At 51.4% G+C, this 24,017-nt stretch overlaps 9 protein-coding genes across 9 annotated transcripts; 4 read left to right on the top strand and 5 right to left on the bottom strand.

Annotated features, from left to right (window-relative positions):
* Nucleotides 1-1,272: 1,272 nt before the first annotated feature.
* Nucleotides 1,273-3,101, bottom strand: LOZ57_006781 (uncharacterized protein; the record flags this gene model as incomplete). The annotated part of the gene is made up of 4 exons (XM_049255796.1): nucleotides 1,273-1,506; nucleotides 1,572-2,178; nucleotides 2,239-2,320; nucleotides 2,372-3,101. The coding sequence occupies 4 exons, from the start codon at nucleotides 3,099-3,101 to the stop codon at nucleotides 1,273-1,275; spliced, it is 1,653 nt and encodes a 550-aa protein (XP_049105245.1).
* Nucleotides 3,102-3,904: 803 nt separating this feature from the next.
* eso1 (N-acetyltransferase eso1) lies at nucleotides 3,905-5,809 on the bottom strand (the record flags this gene model as incomplete). The annotated part of the gene is made up of 1 exon (XM_049255795.1): nucleotides 3,905-5,809. The coding sequence occupies one exon, from the start codon at nucleotides 5,807-5,809 to the stop codon at nucleotides 3,905-3,907; it is 1,905 nt and encodes a 634-aa protein (XP_049105244.1).
* Nucleotides 5,810-6,247: 438 nt separating this feature from the next.
* Nucleotides 6,248-6,643, bottom strand: LOZ57_006779 (uncharacterized protein; the record flags this gene model as incomplete). Its single annotated transcript, XM_049255794.1, has 1 exon — nucleotides 6,248-6,643. One exon carries the CDS (start codon nucleotides 6,641-6,643, stop codon nucleotides 6,248-6,250), a length of 396 nt encoding a protein of 131 aa, XP_049105243.1.
* A 33-nt stretch (nucleotides 6,644-6,676) lies between these two features.
* LOZ57_006778 (uncharacterized protein) lies at nucleotides 6,677-8,344 on the bottom strand (the record flags this gene model as incomplete). Its single annotated transcript, XM_049255793.1, has 2 exons — nucleotides 6,677-7,466; nucleotides 7,536-8,344. The coding sequence occupies 2 exons, from the start codon at nucleotides 8,342-8,344 to the stop codon at nucleotides 6,677-6,679; spliced, it is 1,599 nt and encodes a 532-aa protein (XP_049105242.1).
* A 4,206-nt stretch (nucleotides 8,345-12,550) lies between these two features.
* Nucleotides 12,551-13,523, top strand: LOZ57_006777 (uncharacterized protein; the record flags this gene model as incomplete). Its single annotated transcript, XM_049255792.1, has 3 exons — nucleotides 12,551-12,679; nucleotides 12,763-12,807; nucleotides 12,870-13,523. 3 exons carry the CDS (start codon nucleotides 12,551-12,553, stop codon nucleotides 13,521-13,523), a joined length of 828 nt encoding a protein of 275 aa, XP_049105241.1.
* A 2,038-nt stretch (nucleotides 13,524-15,561) lies between these two features.
* On the top strand, nucleotides 15,562-17,140 carry WBP1 (oligosaccharyl transferase glycoprotein complex, beta subunit; the record flags this gene model as incomplete). Its single annotated transcript, XM_049255791.1, has 4 exons — nucleotides 15,562-15,706; nucleotides 15,769-15,879; nucleotides 15,938-16,656; nucleotides 16,715-17,140. The coding sequence occupies 4 exons, from the start codon at nucleotides 15,562-15,564 to the stop codon at nucleotides 17,138-17,140; spliced, it is 1,401 nt and encodes a 466-aa protein (XP_049105240.1).
* A 365-nt stretch (nucleotides 17,141-17,505) lies between these two features.
* Nucleotides 17,506-18,057, bottom strand: LOZ57_006775 (uncharacterized protein; the record flags this gene model as incomplete). The annotated part of the gene is made up of 3 exons (XM_049255790.1): nucleotides 17,506-17,710; nucleotides 17,804-17,945; nucleotides 18,033-18,057. The coding sequence occupies 3 exons, from the start codon at nucleotides 18,055-18,057 to the stop codon at nucleotides 17,506-17,508; spliced, it is 372 nt and encodes a 123-aa protein (XP_049105239.1).
* A 368-nt stretch (nucleotides 18,058-18,425) lies between these two features.
* Nucleotides 18,426-19,999, top strand: TGL1 (cholesterol esterase; the record flags this gene model as incomplete). The annotated part of the gene is made up of 3 exons (XM_049255789.1): nucleotides 18,426-18,460; nucleotides 18,543-18,622; nucleotides 18,687-19,999. The coding sequence occupies 3 exons, from the start codon at nucleotides 18,426-18,428 to the stop codon at nucleotides 19,997-19,999; spliced, it is 1,428 nt and encodes a 475-aa protein (XP_049105238.1).
* Nucleotides 20,000-21,633: 1,634 nt separating this feature from the next.
* On the top strand, nucleotides 21,634-22,471 carry RSR1 (Ras- protein rsr1; the record flags this gene model as incomplete). Its single annotated transcript, XM_049255788.1, has 2 exons — nucleotides 21,634-21,665; nucleotides 22,048-22,471. The coding sequence occupies 2 exons, from the start codon at nucleotides 21,634-21,636 to the stop codon at nucleotides 22,469-22,471; spliced, it is 456 nt and encodes a 151-aa protein (XP_049105237.1).
* Nucleotides 22,472-24,017: the final 1,546 nt, after the last annotated feature.

Raw genomic sequence — 24,017 nt, 5'->3', positions numbered from 1 at the left:
CTGGCGCTGCACAAAAGCGAGCCAACGAGAGCCTGGCGGAGCACCAGCAGAACACACTCGCGCTCTTCCTGCAGCCTGTCGGTGCCATGTGAAGTAGGCACAGGACCGTCTGCGGTACGCGCGCGTCTTGCGCAACACTGTGGCCTCCGAGATGTCGCAGCCCTTCACACCCCCTTTCTCGCGCGCGGGCCCAGCGACAATCCAATGCAGCCTGCCAAGCTGCACACTCTGACACAAGCCACAAGGCGCTTAATGGGAGGAGTCGCAGAAAATCATAATAAAAAAAAAAAGGACGCGACGGGGGTCAAACGTTGGGGCTGACTTTACCCCGGGGATGCGATCTGGGGGTCGCCAGCGCTTAGAGATCTGTGTTTCATCAAACGCTTTCCGTCTGCTCTTCGAGAACGTCGGTAGGTTGCTGTCGCTGCTCCGTGCGTCTCCCCCACGCCAGATGGTGTCTCGTCAAGCGATATCCTGTGACAGTGCCTCAAGGGAGTGCATCTCGGCGCGCGCCCATCGCGACCGGATGGCTGGCTGAGCCCAGCGCTCCAAGCTGTCTCAAGATTCTAACGTAGCAAATCTGCACAGAGGACAAGCCGGCCCGGCGGCTTGACTGGTGTTGGTGATCTTGCTCACTGTGCTACTCTGTGCTGATGTGCTGTCCGTAATTCCAGAGACCCTGCCACCCGCTGACGAACTGCCGGATAAGGACAGACACCTGGTCTTTTCCAGAATCTCTCGCACGACGGCGACAGTCAAACTACTCCGTAGTTACTCTAGCCCGGCTAGTTAGAATGCGTGGGGGCCTTCCATGTGAGCTCCCTTGGGCCCGGCGTTGCTCTCCCGTTGCCATCCCACGTAGATGTTACAATGGTGGAAAGCAGTTCCTCGGGCCAAAAGTCTTGATTTGATACTTTGGAAGACCAAGAGAAGCCAATATTTAGATTTTTTATGTCATTAATGGAGGCCGGCAACTAAGCTGAGCTGTTCGTATTCATCGTCATCAATCATCACACACTGTCCAGAAGTCATGCTAGGCATCAACATATTGGAGACACAAAACCCAAAAACGTAGCCAAAACATATGGGAAAACAAGAAGGTAATACGAAGCGGGGGAATACAGGGTCACGTATAGCATGGTGGTGATACAGCAGCACACTGCAGCTGAGGGGCAGCGTACAAGAGGTCGGCAAGGCAGCCGTCCGGCCCAGCGTTGCTGAACGCCGGCCATCTCCAATGAGAAAGCTAAGAAAGGCCGGACAAAAAATTCATTACCACCTTCGTCCCCGAAAGTGACGCCGGTCAGTCTCAATGACAAGATCATGTTCGCTGACTCGATCCTCATTCGCGCTGCGATCTATCAGTACCGTTGTGGAGTGTGTGGGAGGTGCCGGAAGGGCCAATGGGGCATGTTTGATAGCTCGCTCAGCTTGAATTTCTCGAATTCTTTCCCGTCGGGCGTGTCGGAATTCGTCAGATAGTCGAACAAGGTGCGCAACGTCGTCCTGTCCGCCCGGTCAGCACGGAAGTTAAGGGAAATGATAATACTCGGCTGTGAGATGACACATACATATCGTAGGTAGGAGAATACATAGAAGAATTCCTCAGTCTCTTCGTACTCATATCCTACCTTCTCGATCGCTTCTTTGACAACAAGGTCTTTGGTGATTTCTGTCCATAGCCTTTCTGGCTTCCTGAGGCCAGTGTAACGCCTACCAATGTCGGCGTTATCCAACTCGAATCCAAAATCCGAACAGTGCTCCTCGCCGTCAGTCCTGAACTTCGACCTCCTAAGACCATTATATCTCTGCCATGATATCTCCTGACTCGCTCCCCCCACACCGTCTAGTGTCACTCTTTTTGTCCCGGGCGGTACTTCGATGGTAGCCCAGTCTCTGGTGGCGCCATTGTATGCTTCGCCTATAGATGAACTGACCGTGGCACGACGGTTGTAATGATCAGCTTCCGCCATAATATCCGCTCTATCACGATGGTCATGGTGGCCTTCACGGTCACGAATTACGAGTGTATCCCGCTCGCGCTCCCGACCATTGCTACTGGTGTGCGATATCATAACCTCATCTCTTTCGGCCACGTGGCGCCTGGGCGATGGTGAGGATTCATAGCCCTTTTCGCGACGATGGATAACCTGTAGATCGTCGGTATTCCGACCACGTCTGTATTCGGGTTATTTTCTGATAGTGTAGAATTCACTAGCTAGAGGTTTGTGTACTAACCTTTCGCGGATATCAATCTCGTCAATATCAACACGTTTTTTGGATTCCTCTCGAACACGTCTTGGAGTGTGAATGTCATATCCTATTTCCATCAGTCAGAACTCTCAAAAATGGGAACCATCGTTAGACGCACCATGGTCGACGTGTCTGTGGTGCATTATGACATCTTGATGGATTGGTGGAGCATGTATCGGCCGCGATGGTGCTATAGACGGTTTGGGGGAGGGCGACCTGTTTATTTCTTTTCGAATGAGGATTTCATCTTTCGCCGCTACCTTTGTTCTCTCACGTTTGTTTTCAGTACGGATAAGTATGTCTTCCCGTTCTTCAAATTTTGGCCTTGGTGGCGGGCATCTGTCTCTGGATGTGCTATGATAATTAATCTCGTCCCTATGCGCTCCATGGTCTATTTCAACATTTATCTCGCGTGAATGCCCTGTCGGCCTTCGTCGTGAACGCCGTGAGAAGTGATCGCTATCGTAATCCCGCTCATGAATGATTGCCTCATCTTCAACTATCCGGACCGGCTCACGTGCCCTGGACTTTTCTCTCCTATGGATAATTCGTTCGTCTAATTCAAAATCGGCAACTGGAGGCCGTCTCTCTCTTTGTAAAATATGTACTTCTTCCGCTTCTCGGGGTACGCGCACGAACTCGTCGCTCACCCGCTTTCGAAGTACTAGGGCACCAGCACTTGAACTTCGGATTCGCTCTTTGAACAGCCGCGTAGGTCGGTGGCGGACCTCAATATCCTCCTCGAAGACCCGCTCACGACGATCCTTGACAAGTTCCTTCACTGCTGGACGACGATCAAAGCGCTCTTCATAGTAATTTTCTTCCACTGTTCTCCCACGTCGCCCCATGATGCTCCGATCAAACTCAAGATTAGATAACAGGGGCTTCAAAAGCGCTTCTGTGTTTAGAATTCCGGGTGTCCGAAATGCTGTATATGATTGAACCAGTGGATCGGCCCTGAATCAAGAATCTATAGAGAAAAGATGAAGTCATAAGCTCCACAGCATAATCAAATCGGCCCCAAAGAACAAGGCAAAAGACGAAATGGAACGCACGGCAGTTGCGGGGAGATCTTCCAAAACGAAACCGAAATTTCGAACAGTCTCGCCGTGTGGGCGTTGAAAAAGCGAGCCGAAGGGGCTGAATACTTGCTCGCCGCCGATGATGTCACCGCTAATCCTTGAAGCCAAGCCCGGCATCAAAAACGATACGTTGGCAAGGATACATCCCCGTTGGAGAACCAGCGTCGGAGAAGTAGGAACCGCGGGCAAATCCATCTATTTGGGGGATACGCTTGACTATAGCGGCCGAGTTAATTGCTGACCCAAATACTGCGCCTGACCAATCTTTGGCACGCGCGTCGCAATAATGAAACGTCGGAATGAAACACGGGACTTACCAAAGACTAGCGAACTATAGAGTACCAGTCAAGCTCTCTATCGTGCGTTGAGTCGGTGGGCTATACCAGCAAACCTGCCGTTCCGCATGTAGATAAGGGTTCTAGCCCGGAGCGACTGGTATCAGGAAGGTCGGTGATTATAATACCGCCCAGCGTCACTAGAGCCAACCACTTTAAAAAAAGAGGCAAATTTCCGAGGCCAGATGATAAGAAATGCCCCATATGACAATATTAACGATCAGTTCCGAAATGTCACCCAAACGCCAATCGGCTCTGTCGTTTCCCTCCAGTTTTGACAAGACCACGGTTCATGTTCTCGAAATGCAATGACCTCCTATCCTGTGACTCCAAATCTTTCGCAAAATGCCAGTCCTGGTGTTCATCAATTTCGACTGTGGGTATAGGCTTGTTACACCGGGAGCAGGAGAACGTGTCAAGTTCGGTCGGTGATAGATCGTCGTTGGATACGACATTTTTGCCAATAATGCTTTCCGAAGGTAGCCTTGCCTGGTACTCTTGTGGGGCTTCTGGAGAACCATCGCTATCTCCATGTTCGAGTTTTCTCATCTTGCTTCGTTGCGTCTCGCTGGGCTCATGGTCATCTTTTAGTTGATGTCGCTGAGGTATCACTGACATCTTGTCGGACGATGCCGCGCGTGTAAAAAACCCATCAAGCCTCTGATTTTTAGAAATGCCGTCCTCAAATGCACTCACATTGACAGAAAAGTTGGCACAAGGCCATATATTGCCCTCACTCGCAATCTGCTTTAGCAATCGTGTAGCTAGACAAAGCAGCGACTCTTCATCAATTGGCATAGTAGACGGGATTGGTATCTGGCGAGACTTGGTCTGTCCATTGAACCTATGATGGATGGTGAGTACTTTTGGCCGCCGCTTATTCTCCAATACGCCTTCTTCTACGAGCCGCCCGTATATTTCAGCGACAAAGATCCGTAACCATTTTTCAGCTTGCTCCAAAGATTTGATACCTGGACGAAAGGATTTCGTGGACAGCATAGACTTAATCTCTGTTCGCGGGTTCACTTCGCTATGATCATTGCCTCTAATGATTTCGTGCAGCCACATAGCAGTGTCATCATCGAGCTTTGCTTTGAACTGCTCAAGCGAAAACTTCAGTAGTTCACCAACATTTTCAGTTTCGAATATTGAGGCAATATGCTTCCCCAGCTTCCCACCAAGCATTCTGATTTTGGTGAATTTATAGCCACCGAGAAACTGTTGAACAGCGCGAGTTCGCACAATGGTCTGTTTATTAGGCTTATGGCAAGCACTTCCTAATTTGGCCATCATTTTATTCTGTGCAATGCCCGCAGAGCAAGTGTAACCCAAACGTTCCCAGATCATCTGGCGGACAGATCGAGCAATTTCTGCGCCAACAAGCATAACCACATCATCCCAGTCCGGATCATCTTCTTCGGTCTCCCCGTCATCCAAATCAACCAGTTCATCCTCTTTGAACCACTCAAGCGCGGTACTGGGGGGGCGTGGCAGATATTCATTCATATCCTGGGAATCCTCTGTCTGCCGTAACATGGGATATCTTTCCATGAGCGTTGCCCATACCAGGGCAGACATATCGACAAAGACCTCATCAATTCCAGCCTTTTCAACCCTGACCATATATTCCCAACCCTTGTCTTTTTTCCCGTCCCGCTCCCCAAAGCCGCGTGGATCAACCCTTTCTGCCCACTCCATCAGCCCATCCCCAACCATCCCCAGTATCTTTCTCGACTCCGCCCGATACGGGTCCAGCGAGACCTTATCCGTAGCCACATCATGGTCACCATCTTCCCTGTACGCCCATTTCCCGCCCTCGCCCTCTCTAAACGTTGCCACATGCACCGCCATAAGCTCCGGGCATTTGTTTTTTGCCTCCTTCGCGGTGATCATGCGTGAAATGCCAAACGGCCTCGCGGCGTAGTTCACTGCGATGAGTGACTCCCACTGCTGGACGGCGAGGGGCTGCGTGCGAGGGGTTTTGAGCCGGACCATTTCACATTGTGCATAGAAGGCATCGAGGTCGATATGGGCGATTACGCGGAGGGGTGTGCGTGGGGAGAATGCGCGTAGGAGTTGGAGGTGGCGGTAGCTGAATTGGGAATGGGAGCGGAAGGGTGAGCATGATATGTCTTCCATTGCGAGATGGGGAGATTATGCGTAATTAGGATCCAGTCGTAGTTGGAGAGTCTTATGTGCCATTTTTGAGGTTATGCACATTAGCTGTACCACTTGAGTAGAAAAGTAGAGAAGAGTTCTAATGTGATATGATATGGGATGATCTGATCTGATAACGGGAAATCTAGTTTAACTACCAGCTCGGCGCCCAACCAAGCCAAGTCAATGTCAAACCCAAACTTTCGACCAAAGAAAGGTTTATCGGTAGTAATAGATTGTACTCCGTAGAGAATAAGAAATCAAGGTTCAAAGTATTGCTTAAATTGAGTATGGATTCTATTACTATAATACATTTCTGTCAAATCTCCACAACTAATCTTAATGTACAGTACTCCGTACGAAGATAAATACAAGTTGAAGGGTATAAACACATTTAGAGAGTAGTGATAGTTCTGTCAATCAACCCTCAAATATGGGCTGATTCAGCTCGACTCCCATATCTCTCGCCATATGCTGCATCTGCGCCTCTATCTCATCTTCCATACCCCCACCCCAGCCCAGCATCTGCCGGAATTTATACCAGTAGAAAAAGACATCTGAGGTCAGAATCACAAACTTGAACACAATGTGCCGGCCGTAGTTCTTAATCTTTTGTGACAGTGGCAGATCCAGAGACTCAACAAGCGCACGGGATGCCCATGTCCCCATAATCTTAATGCGGTTAACAGGGGAACCTAGATATTGGTTATTCGCTTGCACAATTCGCATGTTGCGGGAGATAAAGACAAGCTCGTGCGGCCATTTGGTCTCGTCACCAAGGACTTCACGAGCGGCTTTCCGCATAGCCTGCTGCATTTCATATTGCAACTTAGCTTTGTCCTTTTTGCTCTAGCCCTCCAGTGCTTTCGATGTCGTTCTTTGGCCTCCTTCGTAAGGGCGTAGCAAGGTGGCTGATGCAAACAGATCAGCATTATTGACACCCCAGCTTTTCACAATTCGGCTGATGCTCTTGTTGTCGAATGTCAACAAGGCTTTCCACAGCTCTGAGTACTGATGCCGAAAGTCTGGTTTCATGTGAACATACAGGCCGTGGTCGATGAGGACAAGTTCAGCACTGCCATTGGGTTTCCGGCGTACAAACCAGTTTCCAGGATGCGGATCGCAATGGAGCCATCCCCAGAGAAACATCTGCGCGGAAAAAAGGTCGACCATTGTAGTCATTACCTCGCTTAGCGAGAGGCCTAATCCACCACGGCCATATCGGCCTTTCCAGTACTCACGCTCCGGCTTAAGCTTTTCGGAAACACCGGATGATCGCAGCTGTGGTTGCCGCGCATTTGATTGCGCTCCAGAAGGGTCAAGAGGGGTCCCATGGCATCCTGGACTGCCTTGCCACCAACCGCCTCGCCATGGCCGGGTTATAGAATCTTTGTCCCATAGTCGAACACCTTCAATCCACTCAGCAGTCATCACGCGTTTTGAACTCAACTCACGATAAACCTTTGGAATGTACACCCGATTTCTGAGACGCGGCTCGCCAGCGACTAGCTTCGCCATTCGCTCAGCATTATCAGCCTCGTTTTCAAAATCAGTTTCAAGGAAAAGACGTTCGCTGACAAAAGGCACCAAGCCGTAGAATGGAATATCAAAAGCCCGGCTATAGACCCATGCCACAACCCTACAAAGCGTTAATCAAAATTATCCGGAAGGCGTCCAAAAGCATCTTTGATAGGTTATAAAAACTTACTTAAAAGCCCATAGATCCCACTTTACTTGACTAGCAATCTCCTTTTTCTGAATTTTGATTGCTACCTCCCTTCCATCAGTCAATCTCGCCCAATGTACCTGAGCAACGCTCGCACTCGCCCTGGCTGTTCTCTCCATGACTCCACAAGTAGGGTCGCCATTGAACGAGACGCCAAAGACCTCTTCAACAGACTTTCCAAAATCTTCTTCAATCACCCGCTCCACGTCCTTCCAGGCATTCTGGGGCGCATCATCAAACATACGCGAGAACATTTTCTGGAACTCTGGAGGTAGGATGGCAGACTGCATGGCAATCGCCTGGCCGATCTTCAAATATAACCCGCCATTTGTGCGAAGAAGATCCGATAATCGCTGGGCATTACGGGCGTGCACTGCGGCCACGGATTTCGCAAATGGAGGGTCGGGGCGAAAGTTGATTTTATAGTCTGCGGCAACGTAGAGCCCAAGAGCAAACGTGCGAGTAGTGCGGAAGAGGCATGAGGCGTAGAAGTAACGGTCAATAGCGTATACCGTGCCTAGCGAGAGACTGAGGTAGAAGAAGCGGCGAAGCCATTTCCGTGTTCGTCGGTAGGTTTTCGCGGCGGTGGGTTTCCCCAGAGACGCCGGCGGGGGCGGAACGAAGGGCTGAAATTGCTGGGCATGGATGAGCCTGTGGCCAACAGGTTTCGATAGTGCGGCAGAGGGAGTCAGTCGAGGGAGCCGTGAGGAGAGAGTCGAGCTGTGCGGCCGTGCCTGGAAACATGCCCGTAGCTGGCGGGACGGTTTGCAGCGGACAGCAGCTCGCCACATTATCTGGGATGCGCAGAGGCGGGCCGCAAGCGAGCGGGCATGGCTGCAGCTTGCCATAAACCAGGTAGTAGTAGCTAGTTGGCTCCGTTCAGGGCGCGGCGTGGGCGGGTCGGAGCTGCCTGGCACAGTTCCATCGCAAGTTCAGCGCAACTCGTCGCCGACGAAGCGCGGATTGCGTCAGAGGCCAGCCCCGCCCACCGCACCCGCCAAGCCCGGAGCTCGGGCCGACGGCCAAGCCTTCGTTAGTCAGCATCCAAGATGCGTACCTGGTTATGCTACTCCAGGTCATATTGAGGGCAAGTTTATCCATTATATGGCTGCCAGTTTATGTCGGTAGTGACGTGCTCTATAGTAGTACCCCTGAAGGTGATATCATATTTAACTCGCGATGCTGCTTGGTCTCCTGGTAGAAGCTAGACAATATTGGGCTGTCTAGTTATCTGAGCACTTTGTCACACTTCGCCAGTATTTAATTAAACTGGAGGGAGTGGTGTCGGTTTACAACCAACTAATATTCACCGGATAGTCCGGTGGTAGTGGAAGCTTGAGGAGGAAGCGAACGAGTTGCCATGCCCTTCACCACTCACGCATCCCCCTCTCAGCCGCATCCGCGTAATCCGAGAAACAGAAATGGGAATCGGATCATGGGCCTGTAAACGGTAATTGCGCAGGGGTCGCTTAGGGGACAGGGGTGAGAGGGGTCTGGACATGACGAAAAAGGCAAATCGGGGCCATGCAAATGTGGTACAAAATATATGCTGGATTACTATAAACCCCATTTCTCCACGCAGCATTGGTATCGTTGCTTGCACATCACAAAGGAATATGAGCAAAGCCTTGGCTAGTTTTTCAGCCGCTGTCTTAGTGTGTTCTGATTGGAAGAAATACCAGTCGCACAGAGAATTATCAGAACTGTTCTCCAATTTCACAATGCACAGTCCTCTTGTAACTAACTAGTCCAGCAACCTGATCTCTGTTGCTTTGTGCCGGCGGGTTGGAAATCTGTCACAGAACATTTATTAGCTAGTCACATTTGAAAACCTGGTACAGCCTGGCACCGCATTTCTGGACCGTTGGGTATGCATGAGCGTCCAGAAATCTTTGTGTTCCACTCACCCACCTCACGATATGCCCGGCAGGAAAAAGGGTGGTGCATTTTCCTTTCCTATTCGTCTCCAAAAGCGAGTCTGCTGAACTAAACATTTTGGCAAGGTACCTGGATCGACGCCACAGCACCGGATGTTTGAGCCTTTATGGGGGAGATTGCGAATCTGACTGGCGTCAAAATCTAATCAAACCAATAGAAACAAGCGATAATCCCGCCATAGCTAGATTCCGCAGTGCCAGGAGACCAACATCACATTCCGGGACTAAGGATAGAAAGAGATATATTGTATAACTATGCCCATGTTCCTAATACCCGTAGAAACCTCCCCTTACAGAAAGCTTGGTGCATATGACGGGAAATGGGATGGTCTGGAAGAACTGTGAGAGGTGAATTCCACGTATGGGCTGTTTGGGTGTGATATATTTGGCCCCTATGGATAATGCATCCATGTCGAATCTTGAGTTTCTGGAGGACCGTGCCGAATTTCTGGGAAAGTCTCTACTGCAAGATGCGGCAGTGAACCTGCGGGTAGAAAAAATGGGAGATACATGCCAAGCAAGAATTTCCCATAATGCACCAATTCTGCCCGTGAATGGTAGGAAACGGATACGTAAGACGAACAAGCCTACGTCGGCCGATCCAAGGTAGTGAGCTTACCCAGATGGTTCTCTTGCATGCTATTGACCGGGTTTGTATGCAGTTGTGTGGGCATTTGACTCGATGATTGGGCTTGAAGGACCCCTTGATCCCGCTTTGATATCAAAAACAACTTGTTCGAAATAGGCCTGCGGCGGACGAGATTGTAAGATACGTTCGACAGCTGAACGGTAAGGACGTTCTAGACGGTCCGAGCGGTGCAAGATCTGTAGAATAGAGAGGGTGGTATTGCCCAAGCGACCCGATCAGGGTGCTAAGGGAGACAAAATGCCCGTATGCCGTGCGGGCACTGGAGGCAATGACAAGGACGTCAGTAGCCTTGTAGCCGTCAATGTGCTAGAGGTGGCATTGCAGCGTAAAACCGCGGAAGCGCGATTCGATACCCGGCTCCACTTCCATCGAACCAATTTCAAGATTGTCCACGCTGATTAGACGGTGGCGGGAAGAAGCGATGAAAGAAAACGGACCGCATCGCATGTAGACCGTATTCAAACAAGCTTCATGTAACTATTTGATGCTAGAAGCCGATGGTGCTGAGCAAATATTATTGACTCGCAGATGCAATCCGACGTTCAAGGAAAACAGGGCTCGGGGAGACAACAAAGACGCTTGAACCCGTGCACAGCCCGGTATGATATTCAAGCACGAAGGGTTTGACCATCCGCAAGCGGCATCCGCGCAGATGCAAAGGCCACTCCCGGAGGGTGGTGTTCATATGAGTAGTACCCGGGATGCCATCATCTCAGAAGTGTGCCAGATGGCATTCCTAAAAGCATCGACCCGTTCGGTGTGGCAACGGCGGATCCCTGCCTCGGGGTTTGACGGGAGGATTCTTCAAGCGACTACTCCGTAAAAATGGGCTAAAAGTGCGAGTCGGGGAAACGGTGTGGCCGGAGAAGGATTCCCTCGATGTACCACCGTCCCACGCAACACAGCACAGCGGGCACCTTCAGCGCGCCAGTAGTGGGTGGCAGGAAGCTGTGGCCGTCCGTAGGAGCAGCAACAGCGCTTTGTGTGCGGCTGTGGCAAGTGACGCCTGTCAATTGCTCGATTGGGCGAGGAGAAGGTTTGCTTTCCCTGTAACGGCATCATGGGTCGCTGAGGTCAAAAAAGGGTTTCCGCTGAAAAAAAAAAAGTGATGCCCAACGCATGTGTGCCTAACAGCCAGAGCCGCTTGGCCAATGGCGCAGCGGGGGTGGTTGGGCCGTACAGGCAACCAACACCGAAGTCTATTCTGCACCAGCGAGAACCGGTCTGCTGATGGTTGAGACAGCCGTTTCTCCGGCTCTTGCGAATCACACAACGCCTTCGGGGGCCAGCCCGCCAGCCAAACCGGTACCCTGTACTCGGACGGGACCAGGGCACGGGGCTAGGCATTGGGTATCAAATACCTGCCTGGCTCAAGACCGCAGCACGCAGCCCGCCCTGTCGCAGCAGCAGCACCAGCAGCACCACCGCCGGTGCCCCGGGCTGCACACACGAGCCGTGAAGAAGCGTCGCAGCATCGCATCGCGCATCCGCCGCCGCTGTCGCTGTCGCTGTCGCTGCGAGTTGGTGGTGTTTGCGTGCTGACGTAAGGTCGCCTAAGCTTCCTCTTTCGTGGCACCAGGCCGGCCGCCCGCCAATCAGCGCGAGCCGCCCCACTCCGTAGCCCCTCCCTGCGTGACTCTTGCATGCCTGACGGCGCTAAGCCCGTTGCGGCCGCCCCTTCTCGCTCTTCTTCTCTTCTTCTTCTTCCTCGCTCTCGCCCCCACCATCGCCCTCTCTCCCTCCTTCGCCCTCTCTTTTTCTCTCGCTTCCTCTCTCTCCCGGCCTGCCTCGTGCACTCTCTTCCCGTCTGCCTCTCTTTCATCCATCGCGCCCAGCGTGTCTACGCCTCCAGCCCCTCTTCGCCTTTGAGTGACCGCGATTTCGGTCTGCCCACCTACCTCGCGGGGAGATCTCCATTGCAAGGGCAGGGTGTGACTGCCAGACTTCATATCTGTGGCCGAATTCTTTTGATCTTTGATTGTCTCCTTTCAGACCCTCCCCCAGCGACTGCGAACTGTCCCCGGATTTGAGACTCGCCCGCTGGACTCTTTGATCCGTTTCTGGAACTGGACTCTTTCCTTTCTTTGGACTCTAAAGCCTGGCATTCCCACGGACCTTGAATTTGACCGTCAAAGGATTAAATACACTCTAACATCACCCGCGATCACTCTCGGAATACCTTTTCTATTTCGCTGAGTGAAGTGAAATTTCATTTGCAGTGTGACACCAGCCAGAGCGCTCTTCAATAGTTTCAACAGGATTATTCCCACAAAAGCACCACCCATTTTTGACACCCACCAGTGTTGTTCTATTTGCCTTCCAGACGGATATACTTGACACCGGAACCCTGTCCTTCTACTAGTCGCATTAGGATACCTATCTTTGACCTGTATCTCCACCAAATAGCACCAATGATGGGACACTCAGAGCGCCAAAATGAATATTTCATCGAGAAAGATGGAATAAGTCGTGAGGTGATCCAGGCAGATATCTGCCGCTACCTCGGAAATGATGCCCTCGTGAAACCTGGGGTCCACCAGGTCTGCCTTCCCATCCTCTCTGCGCCCACACTAACTTGGCCGTCTCAATTTGCCGTCTCTGGTTGCTAATATTCGTCTCGCAGGGACGCCAAGGATATTTCATTCGCGCTTATCGGAATTTAACATCCGTATGATCCCACTGTTCATTCCTATACTCTTTTCGCCATACTAACTTGTGAATCCGTTACAGGAAATGATTGCCGACCTCAAAGCTGATTCTGCAAGATGGGAGGCTGAGACGTCTCGTAGAGCTGAGAGGGGCTATCCGAGAGGTAACTACGTCAACCATGATGTCAATATGCAACAAGGACCTAACAGGGCTCCAGCCAACTACAATACCTCGTCAATTCACGAGTCTCGACAACAGGCCACATATGCTCCTCCCACTTCTCAGCCATACATGGATCCATATTCTTCCTCGCAAACCCCGTATCCCCCCCAGCAAAATTCATCTGGATACTCGTCAACATTTAACCAGCCTTCTGGTTACCCTTCGGATCCGATATCTTATGGCTCTGTTCCAAATACCTATGCACAGGGACAATCGTCCGCTCCAGTTGTTACATCCGCAGAAATGCAATCTTCTTATACCTACTCTCAAGGTAATGCCTACCCTTATGGGGATAGCAGATCAGCTCCTCGCTACACTGGTCAGGGCTACGATAACGATAGCCCCGACTTCCCACCAGGAGTTTCTAGTGGCATGGGGTATCCTCCCAGCACTGCCCCGGACCCTCGAATGGACCCCAGATACTCTCCTGAAAGTGCCTACCCGGATCCAAGAGGCCCAGCTGGCAGAGCGCACCCACCAAGAGATAGAGACCCTCAGCGCCGGCCTCGCTAATTTCCCAGTGATTTAAATGTGGACTGTTCGAACTGCTGCCAGTGTACACCTACCAGAGTCGCATAATCCACGTGGTCTTAAAAGGATAACTTTGAGAATGTGACTTGATTCATTTCGGCTTTTGGAATACCAGAGTCCCAGGCCACCCTTACTATTTCGCTCCCTATTTACGGGGTGATGTGGATTACGACTTGTTCGGATGGAAAGCTATACAGTAGCCGTCTACCGACTTCAATTTATGTAATGTTCTTCACCAACGGATTGCCATAATGGTCGGTTTACTCATACATCTACCGGGCCGGGACCTCTCTTCAAACCTCGATCTGTCCACTTTGGATCGTTTAAAGTTTGGCGCATGATGTTTTACACGGAGGTGTTGGGAAAAGGGTGGCTTTGTGCTAATATTTTCGACCTGCTGATATTACTTAAAATTATCCCCAGTGGTATCCAGAGTCGTGGACGCGATGTACGGGAATGATGTTTTTTGTTATGCTTGTCTTCTACCTTTACACTTTGCTATGATTTTATTTCCTTTATCTTCATACTGGACTGGACAACTGTACTGAAGACTTCTCCCTTCGTCGCTTTCATGAGTCTGCATTGTGGAGCCTGGTTGGTTGTTTTTATAAGAAGGGAGGCAATTAATGGCTTGACGATGCATAAAAGGCGTCATAAGTGATAAAAAATTATAAATTCAATGATTCTTCAAAATGCTTCCAGTTTCTTATATAGTTCTCCCACAATCTTCTCACGTCACTATCAGTACTAATACAGCGGTGATTAAACCTTATAATGATAATTTGAAAATATACATATGTGTGTACTGTTTTCAGGCCTGTCATGAAATGAAGATACTCCTCTTCAATAGGATGGGGTGAGAAGCGAGGACAGAACCTCCAGGGCCTCTTATTTTAGTCTTACTTCTACCACATAAACGTGCATCGCTCAAAGGCTATTGGACACCCAAAAGTTGTACATATGGGTAAACAATTCGCTAAATTTCCATAGGAAAGTACATCATTTATGTATGTACATACAATACATCACAGGGGCAATAACAAAGCCCTGCTGAGCCCAATCACTGAATGCGCCCTTATTTCATTTTGTAACTTGAAGATTCTGGGACGTGCTGGACAGAGCGGTCAATTCCCCCTCCAAAAAGCGAAGTCTTCATTTTTGTAGAAGGATGGCTTAAGAGTTGTAACTGTTGGATGGTGTCCCAAAATAATCTTAGAGTTTTGACAAACGCTCGATGGTCTGTGGGCGAGGAGATAAATGGCTACTCGTCGTCATAGCCTTCGGGTATCTTTCTTGGGCCGGGTGGGACTAGATTGAGAGATGGGCAAGTTAGGTTAATATAGAGTTAAATTTGTAGGTCTGGTGCATTTAAGACATGAATGAAATCCAGCCTCGCAACACAAGGCAGAGACGGCTGTCTGGAAAGGAGGGGGGACGAAACGCACTTGGATAACTCAATGGGACTGGTGGGGGGTCAACATCTCCGAAATATCGTCTGATAGGGGGCAATGTGACCAATGCGACGGGGCCAAGGGAGCCCATGACGATGGAGTAAAAGATTGCTGGCTTCTCGATCGCTGCCCATCGCATATAGCGGATAGGTGTGGACCAGAACACTGGCTTGGACATGGCGTGAGGGTCGTGGATTGGAGGTTCCCGGTTGTATAGACGGCTAAGGGAGAAACGAATGGAAGGAAAGTAGAGGCGACTGCCGATTAAGCTGGTGGAGGGTGAAGCGAGAGCTTCGAGAGGGGGATGTTCGGCGTGGATCGCTCGAGATATGCGCTGGAGGTCGTTTTGCCCGCCTTGGAGAATTGGCTTTAGTGCCGGAAGTCTTGGCGTGTTGGCTGCGCATCCAAACACGTAGCTTCAATTCCACCATTGCGAGCAAGCTTCACCCACGGTTGAAGCGAAAAGAGCCGGAAGCCTACCTCTCGGTGCAATTGGGCCCCCTCCGTTACTGTCTCCCTTCTCTCCCCTCTGCCCGCATTGCCCGCGCGCGCGTGGGTTAGATGCTAACATGCAGTGGCTACTCTCGCTACTTGTCCTTGGGATCTACTATGGCGCCGTTCAGGCATTGAGTAGCTCGGGCAGCAGGTTGCTCGTCATCCAGGAGGAGGCGTCTGAGAAGCAGCTATATTCGACGTTCTGGGCCGATCTTGAAAGTACGTGCTTCCAATTTACGGTGCTCGTTTGTCTCTACCATTCTAACTTAGCTTCTACACAGGCCGGGGATATTCGATAACATTTGCCGCCCCCAAGAATGAAAGCCTATCGCTGTTCAAACATGGAGTGAGGTCCTATGACCATCTTATGATTCTCCCTACGAAAACAAAAGGTGGAGTAGCTCTTATCACATAGGCGTTTACAGGACGCTAATGAATAATTTATGCTAGGACTTGGACCTGCCTTGACCCCCAATACTCTCCTCAATTTCCTTAATGGAGATGGGAATATTTTGTTGGCCCTTTCTGGAGGCTCCCCTGTCCCCAACGCCATATCATCTCTCCTCCTCGAGCTAGACATAAGCCTCTCTCCCGACCGTGCACCCGTTGTTGTTGACCATTTTAATTTCGATACCCTTTCGTCATCCGACTTCCATGATACCCTGCTTGTTGCTCAACCGAAACAACTGCGCTTAGACGTAAAGAATCTATTTGCTGGCCATGGAATTCTCGCTTTTCCAAAATCCGCTGGCCAGGTTCTTGGAAATGCAAGCCCATTGCTTACTCCGATTATTCACGCTCCATCGACCGCGTACTCTTACGACACTAAAGAGATGGACGCTGCCGTAGAGGATCCATTTGCAACAGGCTCGCAGATTTCTCTCGTTTCAGCAGTGCAGGCGAGAAATTCTGCTCGTCTTACTATCCTAGGTTCTCTTCAGAGCTTAGAGGACAAATGGTTCTCTGCTACCGTTAAAGGACCAAATGATGGTAAAGAAAGCAAAACGGGGAACAGAGAGTTCGCCAAAAGGCTCACTGCTTGGACGTTCAAGGAAACCGGTGTTATCAAAGTTGGAAAGGTACAGCATTATTTGAGCGAGTCAGACGCTACGGCGCCTGCTCTCACGAATGCTACGAACCCCACAATCTACCGGATCAAAAATAAAGTGGTACGTAAAGCAAGTGAACCTACAATTGGTATGTTTATTGATGTTTATGTGACGACAGACCTTCAACATCGAGCTTTCAGAGCACGATAACGACCACTGGATTCCCTTTGAAGTTCCAAAAAACGATCAACTGCAACTTGAATTCACAATGCTCTCCCCTTTCCACCGATTAAACCTAAAGCCTGTTTCCAAAACAGCCACGGGTGCAATCTACGGCACCACGTTTGTCCTCCCTGATCAACACGGCATTTTCTCATTCAGGGTGAACTATAAACGGCCCTTCCTCACCAACGTGTACGAGAAGCATGAGATTACGGTTCGTCATTTTGCCCACGACGAGTGGCCACGCAGCTGGACCATCACTGGCGGTTGGGTGTGGATTGCTGGGTTGTGGTCGGTTATTGGAGGGTTCCTGGCTTTTACCATGCTGTGGTTGTACTCGGCTCCGCCGAAACAAGAGAATGGAGAGAAAAAAGAACAGTAGACCATTACGTGTTGCTCCTTTTTTTTTCTTTCGCCATGTAACTAAAGCGGGGACTTTTTATATCTGTATATTCCAATATTTTATATTTTATGTACCAGCGGAAATGGTTAAAAAGCTGATTTAGTTCAATTTTAGTTGTTCCACTCAAGGTTACTGATGAATCAGAGTAGTGGTGTGTTCTAATCGTCAGACATATATTTATGTACAAATTTGCCAAAGCATCAAATCGAATTAACGACATCGGCAGCAGTTTTTCCCAATATAATATCCCAATTCAACGCCTTTGTTTGGTAACTCCATCCAAAACGCCAAAGCATACAAATCGTACAGAAAAACCTATCCCATACCCTTCGGGGGGATAGTTGTTATAGCCCTCTTGTCTTCTCCGGATCCATGACACCTTCATTGCCGCTAGTCTCCTTTACCGACTGAACGACTGGCTTCCCCGCATACAGCTGAGGGACCGGCGTCCTCTTCTCAATGACCTCGCCGGTCGACACATCCTTCTCCTTGGATATCGAAACGGGTTGGTTCCCTCGGAAACGCTTGCGCATGTCCACCAGGCCGCGCCTGAGAAAGAAAAATAATATGGTTAGCGTATGGGCTTTAAGTGGTATTGTAGTATGAAAGAGCATATTAAAAAGAATTGCTCCGTTGACGTACTTGCATTCACCCAAACCCTTTCGGAGCTGCTGGCATTGAATCGGCAGCTGCTCGAGGTGAGGCGGGTTCAGACAGTCTCGCGGAGAGTTCCGCTGGACCATAATGCAGTCCGACTCCTGGAGACATTGGGCCAGAGCTTGCCCTGTAATTGCAGACGATCAGCACGCCTCCTCCAGATATGAAGACATTGATGGGAGGTTCCTCCCCACCAGAGAGAGATTCAACATACGGATATCTTTACAGGAGCTCGGCATGGCGGAATTCTCAGCGCCCGAGTCGTGGGCAACCACTGGGACTATTTGGGCGGAGGGTTCAGATCGGTCTGATGATATGATGCTCTTTTTCTCTTTCCCGGCCGCGACCGATGCGGCAACTCAAAAGCGGCAGCTGTGATTGGCTGGCAGCTTCAATATCACGTGAACATTACTAATACAAAGAACGTACGCCGATGACGTCAGCATTAGCTACGAGCTACTAAGTTGCTTCCAGACAGGCACAACCAGCCCCTTAAAAGCGCGAATTTCAGAAACTACAGCGGCGGCCTCGCGTGTTTATCGTTTCGTCCAGCCTCGACCGCGCAGCCGAGCGAGGAAGACCGTCGATGGAGCGTTGACGAGCCGCCATGCCTCGTGTTCCCGTTATTGGCAGGCTCTTCTGGTATGGAGACCCCCCCCCCAGTCTCATGCCAACCCGTCCACGCATTGGCGGCGTTGTGCTAACGGGTTTCCCCTGAATTCAGGAGCGAGTACCTTGCGCTGTTCGGATCTTTGATATTCATATTCATTGAAGGGATTCTACACCTGATAACGTCCTTTTTGCGTGAGTTAGGCTGCTTGAGTAGGCCCTGGTATAGACCGGCATTATTGCTGACACCGACCCCTAGCTCAGCCTGTGATCGGGTTCTTTTACAGGCAGTCGAAGCGGCTATTCCACGGGCTGTCGCCGCAGCAGCACCACATAAAACACCGAGATTTTTCCTCGTCGGTCGCCAAGGCGGCGGATTTTGTCGATCTATGTGCTCTGTTTGGATACGAGGCCGAGGAGCACATTGTGCAAACCGGCGATGGGTACTTACTTGGCCTGCATCGGATATCATGTAAGAAAAGCGAACGGGGGAGGCAGGTGAACAGCGGTGAGGGAAGTATCCGCAAGCGGGTGGTGTACCTGCACCACGGGCTTCTGATGAACAGCGAGGTTTGGGTGTGCCTGTCGGAGGAAGAGCGCTGTCTGCCGTTCACGCTGGTCGAGCAGGGCTACGATGTGTGGTTTGGCAACAACCGCGGAAACAAGTACTCGAAGAAGTCGATCAGCCACTCGCCGTCGTCGACGGCGTTTTGGAACTTTTCCATGGACCAGTTTGCCTTCCACGATATCCCGGACAGCATTGACTACATTCTGTCGGTGACGTCGCAGGCGTCGCTGTCTTATATTGGGTTTTCGCAGGGGACGGCGCAGGCCTTTGCCACGCTCTCGATTCACCCGGGGCTGAACCAGAAGGTGGATGTTTTCATTGGGCTGGCGCCGGCGATGTCGCCGGCGGGGCTGCACAACGGGGTGGTGGATTCGCTGATCAAAGCGTCGCCGGACATAATATTCCTGGCGTTTGGGCGGCGGAGCATTCTGAGCTCGGCGACGATGTGGCAGGCGATCCTGTACCCGCCGATATTCGTGCGGATCATCGACATGTCGCTGTCGCTGCTGTTCAACTGGACGGGGGCGAACATCAGCGTGCGGCAGAAGCTGGCGGCGTACGCGCACCTGTACTCGTACACGAGCACGAAGTCGGTGGTGCACTGGTTCCAGATCATCCGCAACCAGAGCTTCCAGATGTACGACGACGACGCGGGGCCGACGCTCAACCTCGTCGGCGGGGCGGCGCGGTACTACAAGCCGGCCAAGTTCCCGACGCGCAACATCCGCACGCCCATCGTGCTGGTGTACGGCGGCAGCGACAGCCTGGTGGACATCGAGGTGATGCTGCGGGCGCTGCCGGCGCACACGACGGCGACGCGCATCGCGCACTACGAGCACCTGGACCTGCTGTGGGCGCGCGACGTGCACGCGCTGGTGTTCCCGCGCGTACTAGAAGCGCTGCGCGCGCATCACCGCCCGGCACTGCCCAACGGGCTAGCAACGACGATGGCGGCGGTGGCCGGGGAAGGGGGCTCGGTTGCGAGCGGCGACATGGGTGGCTGATCGCTGGGTCCAGCCATGGACATTGGGCGGTGGTTGAGCGCGTTTAGACGGGATGCTGGTGATGATGATGATGACGATGACGATGAGAAGCATAGCATAGTACTCGTAATAATGGCACGCGAGCCGCGGGGTGGCGCGTGGGGTGTGTGTATGATAGGACGTGTTTGATAGACGGGGGCGCAGGCAGGCTATAGAACAGGGCCAACAGGCGTTCTGGGAATGAGATCACTCACACAGTACAGCCGGCTCTCAAGGGTCGTCGTCGTCGTCGTGGTCGTGGTCGTGCCGCACCGCAGGCTAAGACACACGCATCTGCAGGGGCGTGCAGTGGGCGGTGGGCGTGGGCGTGGGCGGCGCGGGACCCTGAGCGGCGGCCAAAGCTCCCGGCGGTGACGAGCCTGCAGATTCACAGCCGTTGGGCGTGCTGGCCGTCAGACGATCGCGCGAGATGAACGGAGCGGGCTTATGCTGGCGCGCCGTTTCAGACGAAGGTTAACTAGGTTGTTAGTGAGCTAGCGAGCTGGCTGGCTGGTTGGCTGGCTAGTGAGCCGGGTGGTGCTGGACGGTTCCTCTGTTGAGCAACGATCGTGGTGGTCGACTCTCCCATCACCAGCACCCAACAACCTCGCATCCTCACCACCTCACCACCTCACCAACCTCACAGCTTCACCTCCTCCACCACCACCACCACCACCACCGCTCACCCACCCGCCCAGCTCGCCCGGGTTGCTTCGGGCCTGTCGCTGACCAGGCGTGTGCCGGGCCCGCCTGGTGTCTCATCCCCGCCAGCCGCGCCGCCCGCACCACCACGGCCACCACCACGACCACCACCACCACCAACGCCAGCCCGGCAATCCTTCGTCTCGCCCTCGTCGCTCTCTCTCTTCCTCTTCCCTCCCCTTCCCTCGCTGCAATCCTGCCGCGCCCCCCCCCCGGCATACCCCCCCCCCCGGCTCCCTCTCCCCCCCCCCGCCTCGCCCCCTTCCTTCCCGCAATCCTTAAATTCTCGTGCCCCCCAGGCATGGCCGCCCATCTGCGACTGCAGCCACGGTAACGACGCCCTTTCAGCTCCCTCCCTCCCTACCTTGACTGCCTATCTATCCCTTGTTTTCTCCTATCCTCTCCTCCTCTCCCACCTCACCCCGTTCCATCACCCACTGCGTCACCCTCTGCCTCGCTCTGCTGCCCTCCCTCACGCCCTCTCGTCGCCAGGCCCCGGCGCAAATGTCGTTTCTGCACCGCCAGTTACCCGCGTGGCTAACAGCTTTCTGGAATTCCAGCCGCGAGTACCACATCGTCGTGCTGGGCGCCGGTATGCTCTCTCTCTCTCTCTCTCTCTTCCCTCACCACGACCACCCAGCTAACCCAATTGTCCTTCAGGCGGCGTTGGCAAAAGCTGCTTGACAGGTATGTTTGTTTTCGTCCCGAGCTCCTCGTCCGATTGCGTCGCCTTCTCCTCTAACCTGCGACCCCGTTCCTTGCTCTCCGCCTAGCCCAATTCGTCCAGAACATATGGATTGAGAACTATGATCCCACCATCGAGGACTCGTACCGCAAGCAGCTGGAAGTCGATGTATGCTCCCTTCTCTTTTTTTCTCTACAAGCACTCCTAGTAACATCTACGCTCGCACTCAATGCAACAGGGCCGACAATGCGTTCTAGAAATGTGAGTCGCTTCTCTCAACTTGCTGCGTCGTCCGTGTCGCGCGCAATGGCTCCCAGAGCTGGGCTTTGGAGAGACTCTACTGGTGAAAGCAAAGCAGCTGATCCCAATCTACCTGCAGCCTAGACACCGCGGGAACGGAGCAGTTTAGTAAGTCCTTTTTTTTTTCTCTCTCTCGCCCTGTGTCCACTAAAGTTTCCGGCGAGTATTAAGGCTGACGTGGGTTGTTTCAGCTGCCATGAGGTATATACCCCCCGAATTTTAAATCCTCCCCGCCCCATCTGCCACACCAGGCCCTCTGAAATGCGTGCGTGGACGGCATTCGTATACCATTCCGTCTAAGCGAACCGCAAATTTCGATCCGGACTAATACGGCATTGCATAGGGAGCTATATATGAAGCAAGGGGAGGGATTCCTGCTCGTCTTCTCCATAACAAGCATGTCCTCGCTCAACGAGCTTGCCGAGCTCCGCGAGCAAATCATTCGCATCAAGGATGACCAGAACGTGCCCATCGTCATTGTCGGTAACAAATCGGACCTCGAAGAAGACCGCGCCGTGTCGCGATCCAAGGCCTTCCAGCTGTCGCAGCAGTGGGGCAATGCGCCCTACTACGAAACCTCCGCGCGCAGACGAGCCAACGTCGACGAGGCCTTCGTCGACCTCTGCCGCCAGATTATCCGCAAGGACATCCAGGCCACCAAGGACCGAGACCGCGAGCACAATGCCGCGAAAAAGAAAGATGCCCAGAAGCGGAGCAAGAAACCGAGTAGGAAAAAAACTCTACGGCCTGAATGCGTGATCCTCTGAGGTGTGGTAACTATGCCACGTCGTGTTTTCTGCATCTTCATTCCCACTTTCCCCTCGCCCCCCGCTTATACCATCGGCTTGCGACCACATTTCCTTTTTAGACATATACATATACATTTCTCTTCTCTGTTTTTATTATTTTTTTCTTTTTCCTCCTCCCCTTTCAGCATGAAGCTCGATGCCCAACTCAATTTCTTTTCCTTTGGGGATCTGGTTTTACTATTCCTCCCGTTTCGATTTTCCTTAATGGTGAATCTGTTGAATATACTCTGGGAGGGTACACGGTCTTTTCTTTTCTATTTTAAATACCTCGTTTTTCATATCTATACTAGGATGGAGAAAAAAAAGTTTTCCTTGGAGTCATTTTTTTTATTTAGTTACAGAATTTCTTTCTTTTTGCTACTATTATATACATATATACTTTTGTCTTGGGTTATGTCAACGGGGCATGTGAGAAATTACCTGGTGAATGCCTATTTTGGATCTTTTTGGATGTACAAAAGAAAAAAACAATATTCTCATATGTTGCGCATCCTCGGCCGTTTGCCGTTTGGTTATCCAAAATACTCCCGTATAACACTCCGCTTTCTTTTCTTTTCTTTTTTTATCTTTACTGGTGACAGCCAGGTATGACGCGTTCGTTTATTTTCCAGCCAGCCCTACTCTATATATCATCTCGACTGCATGTTTTTTTGGGGTCCTCATTTTTGAAGCGTCGGATATTAAGCTAGCTCTCTTATCATTCCCGCGCCGGGATATTTTGAACCATTCCTTTTTTGCCGCTCCCTCAATTCCCCTCAAGGTACTCTCCCTCCCCGAAAAAACAAATCAAATCAGGCCACCGTGAACACCAAGGAGACATACACATTCATTCCAGTGAAGCTACTCAAAAAAATAAAAAAAAAATTCACATCACCGAGCTCCGAAGCAAAGCCGGCCTTTGTGTGGAGAAATCGTGTCTTCATATGTCATTTTTGCACTGAAGATTCTGGTTATCTGCTGCAGGTGACATGCATGTATCCAGGGATTATTAGAGTCTTTCCTCTGCAGCTCCCCCCAAACCCTAACGAAATATAACTGAACCGGTTCGCTTTCCCCCCGTCGGAGGCAAAGCTTCGCCCTGCATGTTTGATTGGACGTCGGCGGCGGGCAAAAGAGTCCAGAACTATAGACCTTCGGATGACCTGTGTGATTTGATGCGTTTTCTTTTTCTTCTCTTTTCTTTTTTGGGAGGGGAATGGGAGTTTGGAACCGTGATAGGAGAGAAAAAAAAAGAAAAAGAAAAGGGGTTTCACGGAGAGAGTCCGTTCGGAAATAGGAAGTTGGATTGATGCTTGGGGATAACTAACTAGGTATACAGACGACGACCATGCACACACGTCTAGACAGGTCTCCTAACTAACTACTTGACTACTCCGGACAAGGAAAACAATGCCAGAAAATGAAAGGAACACGAGGAAAAAATAGAATAGACACCCTCCCTTCCCCCCGGCCAGTTATCGTATCAAGCCGCTTTTATTTTATTTTTACTTCTTTTATATTTTTT

The sequence above is a fragment of the Ophidiomyces ophidiicola genome, assembly GCF_022830035.1.
Source record: "Ophidiomyces ophidiicola strain CBS 122913 chromosome Unknown scaffold_56, whole genome shotgun sequence".
Classification (NCBI taxonomy): domain Eukaryota; kingdom Fungi; phylum Ascomycota; class Eurotiomycetes; order Onygenales; family Onygenaceae; genus Ophidiomyces; species Ophidiomyces ophidiicola.
The sequence above is the reverse complement of the archived record's forward strand: the minus strand, read 5'-3'. Positions and strand labels throughout refer to the sequence as shown.